Below are 20581 nucleotides of genomic sequence, written 5' to 3' on the forward strand. Positions count from 1 at the left end.
TTTTTCAACCTCTGTTTCTAAAATGTTCCCTAATTCTTTCAACTGAGTGTTTTGGGGCTCCTCTGGGCTGTCAAAACATTGATCACTTCATTACTGAGTCATTTAGCAGATGCTTTTATCCAAAGCGACTTATAGAGACTAGGGTGTGAGCTATTCTTCATCAGCAACTGCTGCTGCTGAGTCATTTACAATAGGACCTTGGTTGTTTTACGTCTCATCTGAAGGACAGAACACAAGGACGTTAAGTTACTTGCTCAGGGTCACACACACACACACAGACATACACAGTGAGTCAGTGGCTGAGCTGGGATTGAACCTTGTGGTGACAAGCCCCCTTTCTCTAACCACTGGACCACCCCATTGTCTCCTGTTGATGCTGTATCACTGGGGTGTTTGAAGACCCCCTAACTTGACTTTTTGAGCTCAGCCAGCTCCTATGAACACACATTTGTGTGGTGACAGTGTTCAGAAAGTATGTCCCCTTGAGTGCATCTTTAACGGCAAACTCTAATCTGTAAAACAGCTGTCAGAAAGAGTTTCCGAATGCCACCGTCTCTACTATCTGTCTTGTATGAAAAACACGTTCCTTTCTTTACACCCAGATTCAATGTGGCACCGTCATCACACAAGCCCACTAACTTGCTCGCCAGCAGCCCTTCTAATCCTAGTTCTGTACAATTTTCGAGGACTGCCGTGTGTACCTCATCCATGGTAGCAGATTATACTTTTGTCTGTAAAAAAAGTATGAGAAGTATCAGCCAGACTTCATATATAGTACTTAACTATGAGGGCGTATCATTGTAAATAACTATAACATAATCCGTCTTCAATAATAACTGCATTTTAATGCATCATTTGATACTGTAGATTTAAAATTAAAATACTTGCCCTAATAAGATGTTTTTTACAGCCCTGTCCAATGCTACATATTTCACAAAAAACAGCTCCTTCTCCGTCTTTGCTGTTGCTAGGTCAAGCAGCAGAGAAAAAATCTGTTTCTTTTAGTTTTTACAAGATTGTCACTGATTGTCTGCTTAAATTCTTTGCACCCTTGTCTGTTGTAAGCAGTACCCACGTCCACTCCATGTTTCTTCTCCAAATCCACAAAGGGTAGTTCTTATTTTGCTAATGTGCATGCTACGTCTATCAAACGAGATACACGCTGCCTATGCTGTAGCTCCCCGGTACACCATGCACGGCCTAACGGTGTTGTCTTGAAAATCTCTTCAACAGGGGTCTGCTTTCTAACTCCTGTGCCCAAATATGACATTCTAGATTTAGAGTGCTTTACAACTCTGTCCTTTTTTAAGGCAGCAGCTTGTATTCCTCTAATGAACGAATCATTAAAATTTCTCATGCCCCACAGTTTTTCATATTTTGAGGAAAGTTGGCCGTGTATAACGTCAACGTATTTCCCGTCATCACTTCTGTACTTTAGCCATATTTTTGCTGCATTGACTTCTGGTAGAGTTTTTTACAGTAACAACTGCTTGCCATTTTTCAAGTGGCCTTACTAAAGTTTCCTTTGGAATTCTCCATTTGGTTTTCTCATTTTTATTTGAACTTGTACCAAAGCTCATTGGCAGCCAAGCGCAAGTCTGTCAAACTTGGGATTGGGTGCAGCACGTATCAAACAAACAAATTCTATGTTTGCTCCAGTCACAAAGTAGTAGTATTATTTAACTGAATAAAATCATTGGCACACCCCTCTGTCAGAAGTCCGGCAGTGTCTAGAGTACTCCGGTATATCTGCTCTGCAGTACATGTAAATAGAAGTAATTGCATCGCTAATTATTAGCGAGACCACAAGTACGTGCATCGCAGTTACATGTTCTGTCGCGAATTGAGATGTGATCCCGTCTATTTCCATCCCTGCTTTTATAGATGTATTCAGTTTAATATATTTTAAGTTTGAGTTGTGCACTGTACATACAAGTTTACATAAGAGGGTTCTTTGTTTTTACAGTGCAGTAACAGTGCATTTAGTATGTGATGACATTTCATTCATAATTAAAAAAAAATAAATAAATAAAAAAAATCTAATGAGTGAGGAGATATACTAAAACATTGCTGGTGCACTAAGATGCATATCTTCTTAAATGACAGCCTGAACATGAATGAACATGATTGTTTAATCAGTAGAACCTGAAGAAGAGGACTTTACCATCTGGTAAGGATCACGTGCTGTTAAAGATCCAGAGGGTACGGCGAGCGTATTTAACATCACAAGAAAGGCTTGCCAGACATTAAAGCCGTCTTGTGAAGGTTCTAGTGCTGTTAGAAAATGGATTCGTTAAGATTTACAGTGTTTGTTTGTTTTTTGTGATTTTTATGCAGCACTAGTTTTTGTTACTACTGAATACAAACGTTTTCCTCAGTATGCCATGAGTAATGCAGTTTGTTCAGGATTTATCCCAGTGGTAGACTGTCACATCCTGGGTATTTCCAATAGCTTAAATACCCCACAACAAAATCTACTTGCATGGAGCTGTTCTTCAGTTCAGGTACCTCATACACAAAATCGATCCTGGTTGTGAACTGTTTGCAAAATATTTAAATACAAGCACAGCTAACTTTTTAAATTAGGATTTGAGTGCAGCTTTGTGTATTTGTAAGTTTCAGTGTTTAAGCTACCAATTAAAATGCATTGGCAAAATACATTTTATTAATTAAAAATATAGTAGTTTGTGTTCAAAGTTTAAATTAATTGTGCAGAATTTAAATAAACAGATTGAACGTATAGGACAGTGAGGAAGCTGACTTAATGTTCATTGACAAGCAACATTCAGTGTGCTCCTTGGTAATAATGGAATTCCTGAGTCAGTAAAGGATCACTATTACAGTACAGCTTTTTAACCTTTGCTATTTACCTCTGTTTGAAATAATCGGTGAAAGGTTTGTGTTTTTGAGAGCAGGGTCCGATTGTCCCTGTAAAGTGTTTCTTCAGTAAGAGGTGTTTTTTTAACAGGTGTCATCTCTTCCATTGAATAGTAACAAAACGGTTGACTTCAATAGAAAACAATGGGAGAGCAGTGTCAAGTATTTGTATAATTAAGTTTACATGTTTGGGTATAGACCACTGATTGCAGAAACTTGCATCCTATAGTTGTAAGTGGGTGCCAGAAAATTTTTGCTGCAACTCGAAAAACTAGCCAAATGGTGTGGCGCTTCACATTTCTTATGTGTGAATGCATTGTACAGAAAGTTCATTTTCTACATTTCCATTCATGCAGAATTAAAAGAACAAGGTGTGCGTATTTCTTGGAAAGGAACAACACATTCTTTCTTCTGAATTGTAAATAGAGCCCTGGCACTGCTGAATACCAATTCAACCAGCCTCTGTCGAGGTTGTAGTGTGCTCCATTCCTTTTAAACTGCAGTGCTGATATATATCGTGTGCCCAGGAGGTGGTGCTGTTATGTCAGAATTCAAGGAGCATATCCAGCTTGGCTTGTAGCTTTGCCGTTGTTTCAGTGAACAATTTAGATTTAACCCTTAGTTGTTGAGGTATTGATACAAGAACAACAAACAAAATTGAACTTGCAGTGCTAAGGACATGTTTTCAGCATAGCATTTTGACAATTAAAAAAGCTAACCTATTGTATTGGTGGGGAGGGGGGTGTATTATTTTATGTCACGTTAGAATGTTTTAAGGGCAGTTTATCTACTTTCTGTAATTTTATAACATGTCAATATTATAAATATCCTAGAGGGTGCTACACGATATAAGTAGATATCCACTTGTTATTGAATGGGTCACAAGCAGCTTGTAACTTGCACAGCACCCCATACTATATTGTTTATAATTATGATTCAATAAGAATAGTGAAATAATATCGCTAATTTTATTATGATGCTATTTCCATCTGATAAAGACATTTTAGATGGATGTATTACATCAATACCAGGGTCTACTATATATTAGATATCATTAGCATTGTTTTTTCATTATGGTATGTAAACCTAAAACAAAAGACAATGAAAATGCGCAGTTCATAAAATGCTGGTAATAGCTGCATTCAAACCTTTAACCACTGGTGCAATCTACTGAACAGACCCAATATGTAATATACTCTGTAAACCAGCCACAAAATATTTCTTCAAGTGGGGAGGTGTGATGGGCTGCCCTCCCCAGAGACCCAGATACATTGTCATTCATCACATCAGGTCAGCACATGGTGATTCTTTGTGTGTTACACTCTGTAGAAGCACCATGCTTGGGTGAATGAACGCTTTCTGCTGAGTCACTTTGCTGTACTTTCACAGTGCATTCAGTGTGTGCAGCGAGTTGTAAACATGTTCAAAGAAGCAGCACAAGAAACAAGATTTACAGAGCCGCATGAGAATTACAGATAACATTGTGGAGTGATGTAATCCAGTATATATCTTTCTATTGATTTTATTCAAAAAGAATCCTAGTAGAGATTTTGAACAAAATAAATGTGTTCATAGTACCAACATATACTTAGTATATTTGAGGAGATTGTAGGGTATGCAAGTATTTCAAAGAGAACCCGAGTCCAGTCCAAGTCTGGGTTATAATTTAAAGGCCGGCCTCAGACCTCTATATGTGCTATTAGTGTGTATATATATATATATATATATATATATATATATATATACACACACACACACACACACACACACACACACATACATACACACACACACACACACACACACACACACACACACACACACACACACACACACACACACACACACACACACACACACACACACACACACACACACACACACACACACACACAACACACACACACACACACACACACACACACACACACTAGAGGCAAGGCTCCAAATGGAGCACAAGGTTGATTATTGGACCAATGATTGAGGCTTCCAAAATAAGGCAAGATGATCAGTTCATTTTTGCATCTCTTGTTAGCATATGGTATTTCTTCTAAAATTTATTGAAATCCAACATGCTAAAAAAACAAAAAAAACTAACCAGCCACATACTTACTTTCAGGAAAGGTGTTTGGAACATTAGAACAAATACGTGTGTTATGTCATTTCAGATCTGGTATTATCAAAATTATACATAAAGGAGATATAGCAGAGAGATAGAGTTAATATTAAATTGGTTTTAAAAAAGGCAGTTAAACTTGCAGAGCATGAATAACTATAATGTAAGAATAAAAAGCAAGATTTTGTGTTTGTTTAAATACCTTTTTAAGTGTTTGTATTTTTTAATAAATATACAAAATTATGACTGATTGTATAAAAACAGTTGCTGATAAGGGGGAAAAAAAACGCATCTCTGAGGAGTTTTAAGAGAAATTTGACGCTTGCTTGGGAGTGAAAATATCAAATTAAACTGTTTGTGCTGACAAAGGACAAATGTGATTTTTCAGCAAACGATGCAAGATTGTCTAGGAAAGCTCCTGGCCAACACCTCCTAATGAAATATATGCATAAAATTAAAGCAGACAAAGTAGCTGTAGTTCAGCTGTAGGAAAGCAGTAAGAGATGTTCTGCCTTTCTCTGGTGGCTCAGCTTGCTCCCTTGACACCGGAGCTGTTTCATATTCATAAATCAGCATTTCATGCTTTGGCAATGTCGGCCTGCAGTGCACGCAGTACCACCAAGAGACCAGGTCTCTCAGCCAGGAACAGCAGTGAAAAATGATCCCAATCGATGGGGCTGTGGAGAGCACCAACATTCTCCCCAGAACAAGCGGCAAATTGAATAACAATGAGTAAGTGTGAATAAGCACTCTGTCAGGCAGGTCTGACACTGATGGATTAGAAGGTCCAAAATGTTGCTCTTTCGGCACTACACAGATCCTGTGGCAAGCTCTGGAATATGAAGCAGCCTATGGTGGCACGCAGGGCATCTGGGTGACTGAATCGGACCACTGCTTAGCAGTGCGAGGTCATCAGTTTGGAAAATAAACTTGTTTTAGAGGCTCTCATTAAAATTGAGCAGTGGTGGCATTCTGTTTAAGGTGCAATGGCTTCTCACAGAGACTTGTACCAAGTTTGTTTTGGTAAGCTCTGTTAATTTCACTAGTTTTGTTACCAGAGTGTATAATTGATAAATTGGGTAACTTCAACCTGGCAATTAAAAGGTGGCCTGGATTTTAGTACTGCAGTGTTGGTTCAATATTTCCTAGCTAATGCATAAAAGCTAAATGAAGTCCTGTGTTGATTTATTATTACTCTAAAGAATCCTCACTTGATTCATAATTTACATTTCAAAGAATTACTTTTTTTTTCATCCAGAAGCATGTTTCAGTTATATTACTTTTTAAAATAACTGTAATGTGACTGTTCTGTTTAATTGGAGGCAGGTTTATATTTTAGTAATAGCAATTCAAATGCATTATGTTGCAATTACACAAATGTGTTGTTTTTTTGTCTTTTTTTGTAATAACTCCTGACTGCTAAACTGGATGACACATTTAAGAACTATTTTAAACTACCTGTTTGAAATCATTTGCCCGACTAAATTCATAGGATCATGATGATTACTTGCTTTGTAACATAGTGGTGCAAAGTCAAGAGAAGGCTTACATCTTGTATACATCTACATTAAACACATTTTATAGGGTCAGGTTTGTGACCATTTTTAAAACAGTGATTCTGCAATGACCAGAACCAATACTGATTTACCTTGCAGTGAGTAGTTTTAAAATGGGACTTTCTAGATCAAATCTCTTTTATGTTGGTAAACTCCAGCAACATCTAGTGCCCAGAAGTCTATTGGTAGCAAGACAGAATGAAACTAGATCCAAACACTTTATAATTATTGTAAACATTATATGTTACACTCATGGTCAGCTTTCGGTCAGTCACCTATTTATTTTTTTTAAATTGTGATTTGAGCATTTACACTTTACCAAAGAACAAAATGAAAGGTTATTTTGGTCTTAGAGCAAAAAATTAATTTTGCTCAAATTGCAATGTGGAAAATAACAAAGCAAAGAGCGAACAGAAAGGAAAAGGTTATTTCGGTCTTTTAGCAAATTATGTTGCTTCAAATTGTGAAATGGAAAATATCAAACAAGCAAAGAAAACAAGCTGCTTTGGTCTTTGAGTAAAACGATATCATCAAATTGCAAAATGTGCTTTGAGCAAATGCACAGCTCCTGAAAAGATTTTGAAGATGCTGCTCAATCTGCGAATAGCAATTAATTGTGATGTGTCAAAAATGGGCATCAAGTAAAATACAAAGTTTTTAAATACAATATTTTTGTATTGATTGAACATAAAATCAGTAAATTATATCTGTAAGGTAAATGCCATTGATTCAGTGCATTTATTATCTATGCAGGTTATAATTAAGACCGTGGTCTCATTTGCAAGGGGGCCATGGTAAGAAATTTAGAAAATAGTTTGAGGGGAAAAACGAACACAATACAATTGTTTTATTCATATTAAGACTAATTTGTACAGTATTTAAACTGCAAAATCAAATGACAATTCACGGTTGTCTAATCACTGTTTAAGTTAAAGAAAGGTCTGCTGCTTAAACATTTTAATACTCATAAATCATAGGAAGGTGTGAACTAGCACTTTTTTTAGAAAACAGGTTTTGCAGACCCTCGATCGGCAGCAGACCTTGCCACTTAATGACGGAGACTGCTTTTTGACAGAAGAAACCCTGCTTAAAGGTTTTTATTTGAGATGATGACAACATTTTCAAAATAAAACATATTGAGAGCTCCAATGTCTAATTTTAAAACACTGTTTTGATTGTTTAGATATGTGAGGTAAAATTTAAAGTAGTTCAATCAAATTATATAAAGAAACCATAATAATTCTCTTTGGTATTACTCTCGAGGAAAAAGATTTTTTTACATGTTGATATAAATATCTTCGTACGTTAATTAAATAAATAAAACATTCCGCTGTGTGGCGACACCGTACATGCTTAACGTTACACACACGGGAATGTGTGTGTGTCTTCGTGCAAAATGAAGCCTTGCATAGACCCACGAATGCTGTACGAAGCTTCTCAAGCTTTTTTTGGGGGGGGGGGGGGGGGGGGGGCACTTCGTCGAAATTAGGAATGAATAAAGCCCTGTGAAATTTATTTTTTTTGTTTTATTTTTCACAAATTTTGTTTTATCCACTAAAAATTGTTTTTTGTTTTATTACAGATACACATTAATGAAATAACTCAAATGTTTGTAAATAAAAAAGTATACATGTTTTAACTATATAGGTATTAAACATTATCCAGTTTTTTATTTATTTGATTTTGACAAACAGACCTAGCACAGAAAATAGTTTAGTTACCATAATTTCTCATTTGTGACAGTAATGTATGTAACGTCCCCCATTATTTAATTAGCTGCCTGTTTATAGTAAATGCAGCCCATGTCCTCTATAAAAATATAATAAGATTAAATAAATACTTTTATTACTGCACAAATTCGCATGAATGTTAAATTGGGGCGCAGACTACCCTTATGCCCTAGATTTAGATTTGTTCAAGATAAGTCGATTGGTCACATCATTCAGTGGCAATATTGGGTTTGTCAATACTCTATATTGAAACCATTATGCTGATTGAAGCAAAACTTTGCATACTTAGCCTTGGCAAGGTTGTCTGTCAAATTTGTTCAAGGCAAGTCGATACAAAAAAAAACATGGCCGCTGCAAGCCAATCAAATTTAAGCTATGGTGAATTTCCACATAGTGCAGTAGTTATCTAAGGTAGAATGTTGTAGACTCATGAATCTTCACAGAGTAGTGGAAGCCTATGGGAATAAATGTACGTGGTATTAAAAATTACCTTGATTTTGACCTTTTGACCTCTCTAAGGTCACATGTAAAACTAACTTGTCCTTAAAGTGTAGATAGGGTCATGGTTACTGTGGAACAAATAGGACCCCATCTATGCTCTATCCAAAAATGACTTGCCTGTGACCTTTTGGCTTCTTAAGTTCAAATGCAAAACCAGCCTATAACTGCTTAGAGTGCAGATAAGGGCATGGTGACTATGAAACACATATAGGAAACCATATGGGCTCCAAAAGCTACTTTAACCCTTTGCGGTCCTGTGTCGGACCAGGTCCAGCATTACAATTTTCCCTTTCCAGTCCGATGTTGGACCCTGTCTGACATCATCAAAAAGACGTAAACACAAGTCTATAGTCGTTTTTTTTCTCCGGAAAAAGCAGAGAAAACCTTTCAATGGCCGAGTGAGACCTATTAGGAGCTGAATGAAGCCGAAAAAAAAAAAAGGGCGTATCTCATAGCCCCATGCATCCCGTAGGTAAAACGGACATACACAAAGGAGGCAGCTGCTTCTGCATCCAGCGCTCAAAGAATATCACAGACCTTTGCAGAGCTTTTTGAGATGTTATAGTAATAAAATAATGACTTGGATCGAATTATTGAGGAGTTTGGTGATAAAACGAGTGATCATGAGAGGATTTATCAGTATGCATGTCTATAAAGAGGTATGTGAAAAATACAGCAAACGTGGGGTGGGGCTTGGCTGGAGATACAGTACTGAGTGTCCTTTTGCAAATCAATGCTTTTTAAACCTGCTTTACTCTTGGGGGGGAAAAAAAATATTTTAAACCGCGCGTGTGAAAATAAGTTGGGCCTGACAAGCGCTGAATAAGTGGACTGCAAAGGGTTAACATTAACTTTAGACCTATTAAGTTTGTTAAAAGTAAAGCTACTGCTTCAAAACATGGAGGCAACGAGCAAATCAAATTTCAGCATATATTGTACTATTAATTTATTTTAGAATATAGCAGTCTTCAAAGTTTAACGAAAGTATTGGCCAATGGGGTGGTGTGCCACAGGGGAAATAGTCATAGATCACATGGTCTTGCACTTTGCCCCCAGTCATTACTGCTTACAGCTATATTTATTATTATTGTTGTTCTTGTAAACATTTATAAAAATAGTAATTGGATTCCTCTTGGCTGATGAGACAGTTCCCTTGATAAAGCTGGTTAGAAAGGTAACACGTTATTCGTAATGATGACAGTTTAAGAGATTTACCTTTTTTTTTTTTTATTGTTTTTTTGCTACAATTGTTGGAATTCTTACTGAAGCTTTGAAATTATATAGCAAGTTTTCACAGCTATGGTCAGAAGCTCAAGCTAATGGATTTTACTAGCTTGCAAGTTGCAACTGTGAAGCATTTTAATGACCAAGATGTTTCATCTGGTTCCACGTGCTATTTATGTTACTGAACTGTAGATAAGGAAGACTGCTGGTACCTGTGGGCTAAATCACGCAAATGTGTTCCTTAGGCCCCAGCTGATGCAGCAATAGCAAATAATAATTAAAATAATAATAGTAGTAATGATTTAAATATATAACTTGGACAAACCTGTCAAGCCTTGTGGTGTGTGTTTTGTTCCTTGTATAGACATTTTATTGATTGCTGTTTATCAGAAAGACCCAGGAATTTAAGTTGGGGTTACATAAGAGCTTCATTGGTGCCCTTGAAACTTTTTACTGTGGTTTTTCAAGATTTTAATTCTAATGCAGAATTGGAGCAAACGGAACGGAATGCTGATGTGGAATAATAAAATACACACAAATATACACTACCGGTCAAAAGTTTTAGAACACCTCAATTTTTCCAGTTTTTATTGAAATGTACGCAGTTTAATGTCTCAATGTACTCTGAAGTTAAAGCATAGAACAAATAAACAACTGGAGTTAAAAAAGAAATCATGGAATCGTTTTAACAAAATTTAATCTAATTTTTTGACTCAAAGTAGCTGAGCCTAAAAATAATTGGACATTTCTAAATCGTGGAGAAAACATTAAAACTAATTAGCAACTACTAAATAATAATAAAAAAAAATATTTCCAACTCCAAGTATCATTCCTTTTCTATCATTTAGTGTGCTGTTCTCTTCTAAGTGTTTGAAGTGGAAAGCAATCCCAAGTCATTCACCATTAACCCTACAACAGGTTGCCAAATGGCAGTGGACATTGGCAGGCACTTTTCACTAGGAGTGCAAAACCATAACTTCCAACCTGTATATTCCTGACCAGATTCACTTAGAAAATAAGAGGTTATATGGGAATCTTATCTTGAGTTGCTCTAATTAAAAATAAACAAACTCAAAACAACCTATCTGTACCACCTTGTGAGTTGTGTTGTGTGTGGCTTTTAAAAAAAAAAAAAAAAAACAATTGAAGAAATACTTCATTTATAAAACTCCCAACTCCTCTACTGAAACTGTTTGTTTTTTGAGCAGACAAACTTGCCAAGCCAGATGGTAAGCATTGGCTTTTGAGAGAATATTGATGCAAAGTAACAACCCCTTTTTTCTTTGTGGACTTCCAGGCAATGCTGGAGGCCATGGTCCCATGGGTTATCATTTGGATTAGGCCTCCATAGTCATTGTTGTTGAGGTTCTGCAGATGGTTATTTTATGTGTTCATACATAGTCAAAATAAAGGAACACATTCCAACCTGTCTTGCTTATTCTGCCTTGTAATGTAGATTATTTAATAATTTTAAACTGAAAATTACTGAAGGTATGGAGGAGAGCCAGGGTGATAGCCCTGCCAAAACCAGGCAAAGATTTAACACCACCGAAGAGCTACTGGCCCATTTCACTCCTCCGCATTACCTACAAGCTGTATGAGCGCTTTATTCTGCAAAGAATATCACCCACAATTGACTGCAAAATTATATCTGATCAGGCTGGATTCAGACCAGGACGTTCCTGCACAGGACAACTACTGAACCTCATACAACACGTTGAGGATGGGTATGAATGAGCTTCATCACAGGAGCAGCCATCATCGACCTGTCAGCTGTCCAACACCGTACAATGATACTTAACATATACAAGATGACAGACGACCTGGACCTCTGTGAAGTCGTCAGAAGCATGCTGGAGAATAGGTGCGTCAAAGCAGGTGGAGGTCACAGAAGAATGGTCTACCTCAAGGCAGTGTACTTTCACTGATGCTCTTGAATTTATATATAAAAATGACCAACTTTTACCACCCAACTGCAACTGTTTCATCTATGCAGACCATCTTTGCATTACCACACAGCAAAAGAAGTTTGATCACATAGAGAGGCTACTGGAAGGAGGCCTCACAGAAGTGTCAAGTTACTACCCGGAAAACCACCTTAAGCCAAACCCAAGCAAAACACAGATATGCACCTGCCACCTGAGGAACCGCGAAGCAAACGAACACTGCATGTCAGCTGGGAGGGTGCAAAACTGACTCGTCACAGCCACCCTGTGTACCTGGGAGTGACCCTAGACTGAGCACTGACATATAAACAGCACTGTATGAACATCGGGGCTAAAGTGGGTAGACGGAAAAGCAACCTGCGAAAATTGGTCAATTCCAAGTGGAGAGCACAACCAACCACCCTATGCAACACTGCCCTATTACTCTTCCACAACAGCAGAATATGCCTTTTCTACCTGGGGGGGATCAAGCCATGTTAAGCATGTTGACATTGCGCTGAACGTCACTGGGTCCTTAAGGCTACCCCGGTACACAGCCTGCATGCGTTGGCTGGAATTGCACCACCAAGCATAAGAAGAAAGATAGCAGGAGACAATGACAGTCTAAAACAAGAAATTGACAACCGCCACCCGGTCCACAAACATGTCCACCGACGCCTGTCCTCAAAGAAGAGCTTTCTCGCCACAACAGAACTACTGATAACCTCAGAGAAATCTGCTAGAGAGAGCCTCTGGCGGAAGGAGTGGGAGGAACTTGGGGACAGAGCAATAGAATGGTGCGACCGGTATTCTATCCGTGGAAGAGATGGCATTTGGAGGTTGTCTACACAGACCTCGAGTGCAGGTTGGGAGATGTGAATCTGTATTGAAAACCTGGGGATTGTATGAGATGGCAGTGTGTTTTTGCGGAGCCTTACAGACAAACCTGCTTTGCTGCCCATTGGTTCCCCAGTGTGCCGCAACAGATTTGGCTTCCCTTACACCTAGGGCAGCCGCATGCACAGAATTCTGGGAACTATCCATCTAGTTGGTGCCAGAGAATCAACAAAGAAAAACTGAAAATTATACATTTTATACTGAAGGCTATACATTACAATACCCATTTGTAACTGATTGTAAATACTTAACTGTGTATAAAGTAGTGCATACTGCTGTGTTTTTCTAGTACAGTTGTTTTTCTACCATTCAGTTTTTCCTATTCACTTACAGTGGGTATATGTTTATTTAACCAAACTGCTGCTCATTTGGAATTTATGTTTTGAAGGAAAAGGCGAGTCACAAAACGCAGAATTTTAAACAGAATATTTTCTTAGAATTAGGGGTCACTTTGTTGCCAGTCCGGCTCCTAAATGTGCAGTCAGTGTCTGTAATACAGTAAACACATGGCGCTTCCCACTGCTTTCTTTCTACTAATATATTTCAGATGGGTTGTGTAATGATCCACAACCACAGCAATATTCCCTAACAGGAGTATCTATCAAACGGATTACTATTGCCATGTTAAAGACACAAATCAATGAACATGTGCTGCTTCCACCTATTAGATCGGGTATAATTGGGCCTGTTTAAATGGTAGAGAAGGTAGTCTATTTTCTCAAGCGCCATCACTGTCCGCTTCTCTCGTTTCATTATAGATTCAGTAGACTTGATAAAAACAGCAGGACATCCCTTTTGAAGCTCTTTAATCACTGCCTGCTAACCACAATAAAGCCATTGAGGTGGTCAAGTGATATACACAAATCATGGGAAATGGCGCTCTAGCCCTCTGTGTAACCTAGTTAAACGGTTTGCAGTACGCACAATGAGATAAAATGTAATAAATGCCAAAAACTTTATTTTAATTGGATTGAAAAATGTGAGTTGATGTATATTATTCAGCAGCACAACATTATGAAACACTTTAATAGTCTTTAAAAAAAAAAAAAAAAAGAGGGTGGAAAGATGATGTTTTATGGAATTTTTTTTTTTTTTTTTTTTTTTTTTTTTTTTTTTAGTCTGTGCTTCAAACTATTGGTTTCAAATATGGTCAATTGCTTTTCTAATCCTAACTGCTCTGCAATATAACTGTATGACAATGCAATGAGTGTGACCTGACTGGTGGGGTGTATTTATCTCAATCCAATTATACATTTGATTAACAAGTTATAGGTTAGGCTACTATTATTTTTTTAATAAAAATAGTGAACTGAAAAACAATAGTTTAATTTTTATGTTTGAAATGTTACTATTGTACACAAAGCATGACTGACTGCCCTGTTAAGACTTGTCATACTGTTTTACTGCAGTATGCTTTGTTTCAACCAAAATGCAAGTAACATTATAAGTGTGAATTGGGGGCAGTAGGGGATCTAACTAGCCATAATTGCTGTTAGAGCCGCTGCTGCTGCATTTTTACTGTATGTAAGGTTGTTTTGTTAATTTAGTTTGTCATTATAGTTTATTAACACATGCTTGCCTACTGCTTTTTACTTCCTTATTCAGTTAATTTCATATGATGCATGTGTGTCATGACATAAGCAATACATTGTATTTATTGATTCATATCATGATTGGCCTTGGCATATTGTGTCCAGTGGTCAACTCTGTCTTGGAGAACACTTCGCTGGATTCTCGAGGGGTTTCCTCTTAGCCAGACTACTGTACTGTATTCTGCAATTACGTTCACACTGCATACATAGCAAGCATTAAAAAAAAAAAAAAAAAAAAAAAAAAAAAAAAAAAAAAAAAAAAAAAAAAAAAAAAAAAAAAAAGAAAGAAAAACTAATCTCTGGAGATAAACCATGCTCTAGTTAAATTAACAAGCTAAAGTCCCTGTGCTTTATCTTATTTCTTTAAATACACCCATAAATTCATTTTAAATTGTTTCTTGTGGCTGTCTTATATCTGCATGGTAGAATGGAGCAAGGTAAAGCTAAGGAAACAGTTTATTGTTGTTTTTTATACAGCCACAATGTACAAGAACAGTGTTTTGTTTTTACAAAATACAAAGTGTGGGTTAAATCCAAAGACAAGGCAAGCAGTGAATTGCGGGCAACTGCTTAGTTAACGAAAGCTGTGTATTTCAGCATAGCGCTGCATGGTAAGTTTTAAAGACAGCAGCGGGAGGGGGATGTGGTGGGTGGCAGTTGATGCTGACTTGACTGTGCCTGTCGACTCCCAGAAGATTGTAGCTAGAAGGAAATGTGTAGGTCCTCTCCAAATCCTCTGGCACACATTGTGTCTGTGTGCGTAACTATTCTGCAGCTATGGGTAAAAATCACTAACACAGACAATATCAAAAAGGTAAAGATGAAAAAGTCATTTGAATCCATTTTAACACTGGTTTTGAGAGGAGAAAAAACATTCTTTAAACTCATGAGTGAAAGCTTTGTGAATAGTCTCTTTCTGTTACTGTAATAGGACTGGTCTGTTTTTCTCTGAAATATTGAGAGAAATGTCTTGAAGCACCTTATCTGTAACCTGGGATTGCGTTATGTTTTCATAGGATATTGTGAACATATTTTTTTTAATGCCTTTTATGTTTTAACCCTTTGCAGTCCAGTGTCGAACCAGGTCCGACATTACAATTTTTCCTTTCCGGTCTGTTGTCGGACCCTGTCCGACATCATCAAAAATACGTCAAGCACAGGTCTCAAGTGTTTTTTTTTTTCTCCGGAAAAAGCCTAGAAAACCTTTCAGTGGCTGAGTGAGACCGATTAGAAGCTGAGAGAAGCCAAAAAAAATAGAGGGAGATCTGAGTAATACACACAATCTCTTCTCCACAGATATGACACGGACATAAACAAACAAGGTAACTGCTTTCGCATCCAGCGCAAAGAATATCACAGGCATTTGCCAAGCTTTTTGAGATGTTATAGAAATAAAATAATGACTTGGTTCGCATTATTGAGGAGTTTAGTGATAAAATGAATGATCAAGAGATGATTTATCAGTATGCACGAATATGAAGAGGTATGTGATAAATACAGCAAACAAGGGGTGGGGGCAGGGCTGGAGATGCAGTACTGAGTGTCCTGTTGATATGCAGTTCCTTTTAAACCTGTTTTACTGTGAATACAATTACTTTTAAATGGCGCATGTAAAATAAACAGCACGTTTCACGCGCCTTTTTAGATAGTTTTTATTTGTGTAACCTTCCACTGGAGAAAAAGTAGTTCCACAGTAGCTAAAACTGTTAATTTAACAACAAAACATTTGATTTAAAATTGATTTCTTTTCTGGGGCTTTGTAGATATTAAACTGGATGTTGCCATTCATCATTTCAACATGTTTGTATGGGTTTTGTCCAGTAGACGGAGCTGCTGCTATAGAGACGTTTTGTTTTTAAATCAATGTTTTTGTTTTGTTTTTTCCCCAGTTAGCCAGTCACGGAAACCCTACCATAGTGCTTGGTGTTTTCATCAATTGTATTCATTTCTAGGTTGACTGAATCTGCTTCATTTACCTCAGTATGGCGAGATGTTGACATTTTCTTTTGCATTTCAATGTTTTCAGCTACAAAACTTTTGTAGTTAATCTCAGGGATTGCTGTCATACTGACTGACTGGAGTGGTTTTGTTTACCCAGGTGTACAGTTACAGTGGGCGTATTGATTTTGTTTACTGTGAGGCCGCTTCGGAGAATGAAGTTCTGCACTGTTGTGTTCTCAAAATTGAAGCCAATATTGTCGTTATGCAATTATACTGTATTTACCAGAGTTTTTTTTTCTAAACTGTCGTTATAATAGCCATGAGCCTTTCCTACAGACAGTGTAATAGGGGTGGACGTTGACACTGAATTCATTGGCATAATTGTTACATGTTTCTAATTATTTCATGAGCCAAAACTGCAATTAGAGGCAAGTACAGCAACTAGTGGTGGAGCTTCAAAGAAAAGATAATTCTGGAAAGTTTTCTCCTCCAGCTGGCTAATTAGTGTAATATTTTCATAGGATCTGGATCTTTGGCAGCAATGGCAGTATTTGAAGACAGATACAAACAAGACATGGAGGTAAGGGCAAAACATTTATTTGTTTAAACCAGCTAAGTTACTTCTTACTATATCACCCTTATCTGTTTTATGCATATGTTGTCTGGCAACTTAAAGGGTACATAAGGACTGTTTTATTTTATTGTTACGTGTACCCATATGTTGCTACAATTGTTTACTTAAGGTGTATTTTTTTTTTTTTTTTTTACATTTTGAGCACTTTTTAAAAAAAAAATTAAATTGCATTCCCTGCCTCAAGATGGCTTCCAATGTACCTGCATGGACCTCTCAGAACTACATTTCCCTAGTAAATCCATCTCGGTTACGAATGTGAGCAGGAGGATTATGAGAAATGTAGTTCTGAGAGGTCAATGCAGGTACATGGGAAGCCATCTTGAGGCAGGGAATGCAATTTAAAAGTTTAAAACAGTGGTCAAAATGTAGAAAATATCATTTAAAACAATACACACACCTTACATAAACAGCTGTAGCAACACATGGGAACATGTAACACAATAAAATAAAAAGGTCCTTATGTACCCTTTAACTGTATAGTACATAACTCTTGGGTAAACTGGATGACTTTGGCATCAAATGTTTTTACCTTTCAGCCTCAATGCATATAAATGGTACATTCTGTGCTTTTAAAACCCCTGTTGTAAAGTATATGCTTTAATCTTCAACTAAGCACATTTCATCTTAGAGGTAGAATGATAGTGGAAATGTGTTTCACGGCTCTACTGCAGGTGGACTTTGATTTTACAGGACTTCTCTGAAGGAACTCGTTATGCGCTGAATGAGAGGTTAACAAAGCAAAGCTAGTGTGAATCCCAAAGGTGGTGAATTTCACTTTGAAAGTTTTTCCATAACCACATGCTGATGTACATTACTCGTTAAGATCATCTTCAGTGTTACTCTGGGAGCTCAGCTAAATGCTACACTGCTCAAGAGAGTAGAATAATATGTTGCTTTCAAACATATCACACTAGCACTGTATATGCAGAATGCTGTCATTTTTTTAGAGGTTTATATATTTAGTTTTGACAACAAGCAGTTGCAGATTCCCTTAATTATGTAATGCTAACAAGACAAATATGCACTGGTCTAATAACTAGAATGTATAAATGTGGACTAGAGGTAAACCACTGTCATTTTATAATGCATTATATTGGGGGGAAAAAGTTGAAACCGAGAACTGTGATTTATTTAAATAGCGTGTTGATGAATAATGCATCTGTCAAGTTCAACATTATTCCCTTTTGTATTAATTGTCAGAATGCCTTTCTACTGCTGGCAAGGGGTTGTGGTGCACTAGAAGACCCTGAGATCACAGGGGTGCAATTCAAAGGCAAAATGTCCTGTAGCCCCTGGTATCGACTTGCAAATTTAGCATTAAAGATATGTAATTAATGCAGCCTAATGAAAGCATCATTTGAATACTGTTGAAAAATAATCGGGGTTCCCTTCTTTGCTATATATTATGTGCTATTGAAGTTGATTGCAGACCGCATCAATATGTGAACAAAGTACAAATTTTAGCATGCATTTGAAGAATCGAGACCGTTATGCATTCTGTTATGCTTTTGGCATACTGCAGTGTCCCACGAGAGTCTTGCCACAGCAGATAGTGCACAATATTTATAAATCTGTGACAGGCAATAATGGCAACATCAGAAATTATTTTGCAAGAATCTCAAGTTGCAAGCTGCTGAAAGCTGAGAGGATCAAATCTGCCATGGCAGCTGCTGTGCCCTACAGTTATATTTCTAGACTTTGAAGATGTTCAACTTAACGAAATGAAGGCCGCAGGCTTAGCCAGTTTATGCAGGCCTAGTTCGAGGCCCTCGGGCTCAGTAACGACAATGACTTCTAACTCAGCGTTGCTGCTGACGACGACGGATTCCGCATCGTGTTCGTCAGGGACACGGGCGTGTGTGGTTTTTTTTTTTTTTTTTTTTTTTTTTTTTTTTATACCCACTGCCTTAGCATCGTCTTTTAGACTTTAAGCAGTACATGCTTTGTCAATGCCAGCTACGTGATAGCACAGTCCCTGGTCGCTTCGCTGAGATATACGCTGTACCCAACACCCTTCAGAGACCAGCCGCAAAGATAGATGGTGAAGTGCACAAGTGCCACTTCTGCAGCCTGATTTATGGAGTCATATTTTATCATGAGGCAAGTGCTGGCCTCCAGAGGAACACTTATGGATTGCTGAAGATATGAACAGTTTCAGCCCTGAAGGTCTGAAGCCACTTCAGAACCGTGATGCCAAGTACTAAACAACTGCTGCAGAATGATGTTCATTTGTCATGTGGGCAGCTATAGATCTACCTTAAACATAAAAGTAGAAGTTTCATTCAAGAGAATAGTTCCGGTGCGTATATGTTAAACTGGTTCAGTGTATCGGATGTAAATAGCCAGTTCATTTGCACAGGGATAGAACAACATTTTCATGATCTCTTCTTGAACATATTAAATATTCTACATAATGTATAAAGGTGCATGTATTGGTCCTTAAAATGTAAGGCAGTGTGTTCCAGAATTACAGCAATGAATTATCTTCATCAGGGTTATTTTTCTTTTCTTCATCAATCTCATTTAGATGACATCTGTCTGATGGGGAGCTTGGGTGCAATGACAGGCTGCATGTGAATGTGCTGTTTATTTGTGATGTTGATCTAAAGTGCCTGTGTCCATGCCATGGGGCTCAGGTGTGGAAGCCTGCAGACTGATCCCCTGGCTGGCATTCAGAGGTTTAATAACTGCATGGGAAGCTGACCACTCGCTGGGTGGTTTGCTTGCTGAAGTGAGACAGCAGTGTTTGCTGAAGTGTTCCTGTGAACACTGATCTTTAAGCCCAGTGCTGGAGTAAATGCAAGAATTACCAATTTATAGGCGTGTTTAATTTGATTTAATTCTCTGTTCAACTTTCAGGGTTTGTCTTTCTATGGTGAGGGGTGTTCAGCATTATTTGCAATGAATGTATTGTTGACTGTGTATTGTCTATTTCCAAAAAGGACAATACTGCAACTACCAAATCCTCCTCAAACATATAGTAGAAGAAAGCTGTCGAGGAAATGAAGGGTTGTCTGTGCAGAGTAAAGTCCTTGGGCTTTTTTAAAATGTATTTGTTTCTTAATTGTGTGTTGCCAATGCCCAGTGTATTTTTTTTTATATAGAAAGATGATAAATAGCTTTAAGTGCAAAATCTACAAGCTTTTTCTTTTTAGTTTTTCATTTCATAATCGTGCAGGATAGACAATGTGCATGCCAGGTGTAAGAGTAAAGAGTTTTCTAAATCGTATACAAAGCTCTTATCTGAATTGTATTTTTCTTAATTTTTGTTGTCGATTCAGAGATGTTCTGGCTTGGCTTTTGGCATACCTTGCAACATGTTTGTGAGGATGTGGTTATTGAAATTGAATTTTGACTGTCATTTACATATTTCTGTAATAGTATGTAGAAGCAAAATACACACTTCATGCTGATACCTGTTGACAAGAGTTTGGTTTAATTGCAGTAGGGCTTAACCCCAGTGTCTTATTTTACATAAACATATACAGCTTAATCTAAAAAACTGTAAAGTACAAATTAAATTTTACTTGAAGTGGTATGAAATCATTATTATTTTAATTAAAAATAAGATAAAGTGCTGATTAATTC

General features: G+C 37.3%; 1 protein-coding gene across 1 annotated transcript in view; it reads left to right on the forward strand.

Annotated features, from left to right (window-relative positions):
* The window catches only part of LOC121303575 (proteasome subunit beta type-7-like), a 35022-nt gene that overhangs the window by 5740 nt on the left and 8701 nt on the right, over nt 1-20581 (forward strand). The window contains exon 6 of the mRNA XM_041234366.1: nt 16881-16939. Within this exon, the coding sequence (XP_041090300.1) occupies nt 16881-16939 (59 nt within the window). The remainder of the gene's footprint in view (nt 1-16880; nt 16940-20581) is intronic.

This window comes from Polyodon spathula, chromosome 33 (assembly GCF_017654505.1).
Source record: "Polyodon spathula isolate WHYD16114869_AA chromosome 33, ASM1765450v1, whole genome shotgun sequence".
NCBI classification, from domain to species: Eukaryota; Metazoa; Chordata; class Actinopteri; order Acipenseriformes; family Polyodontidae; genus Polyodon; species Polyodon spathula.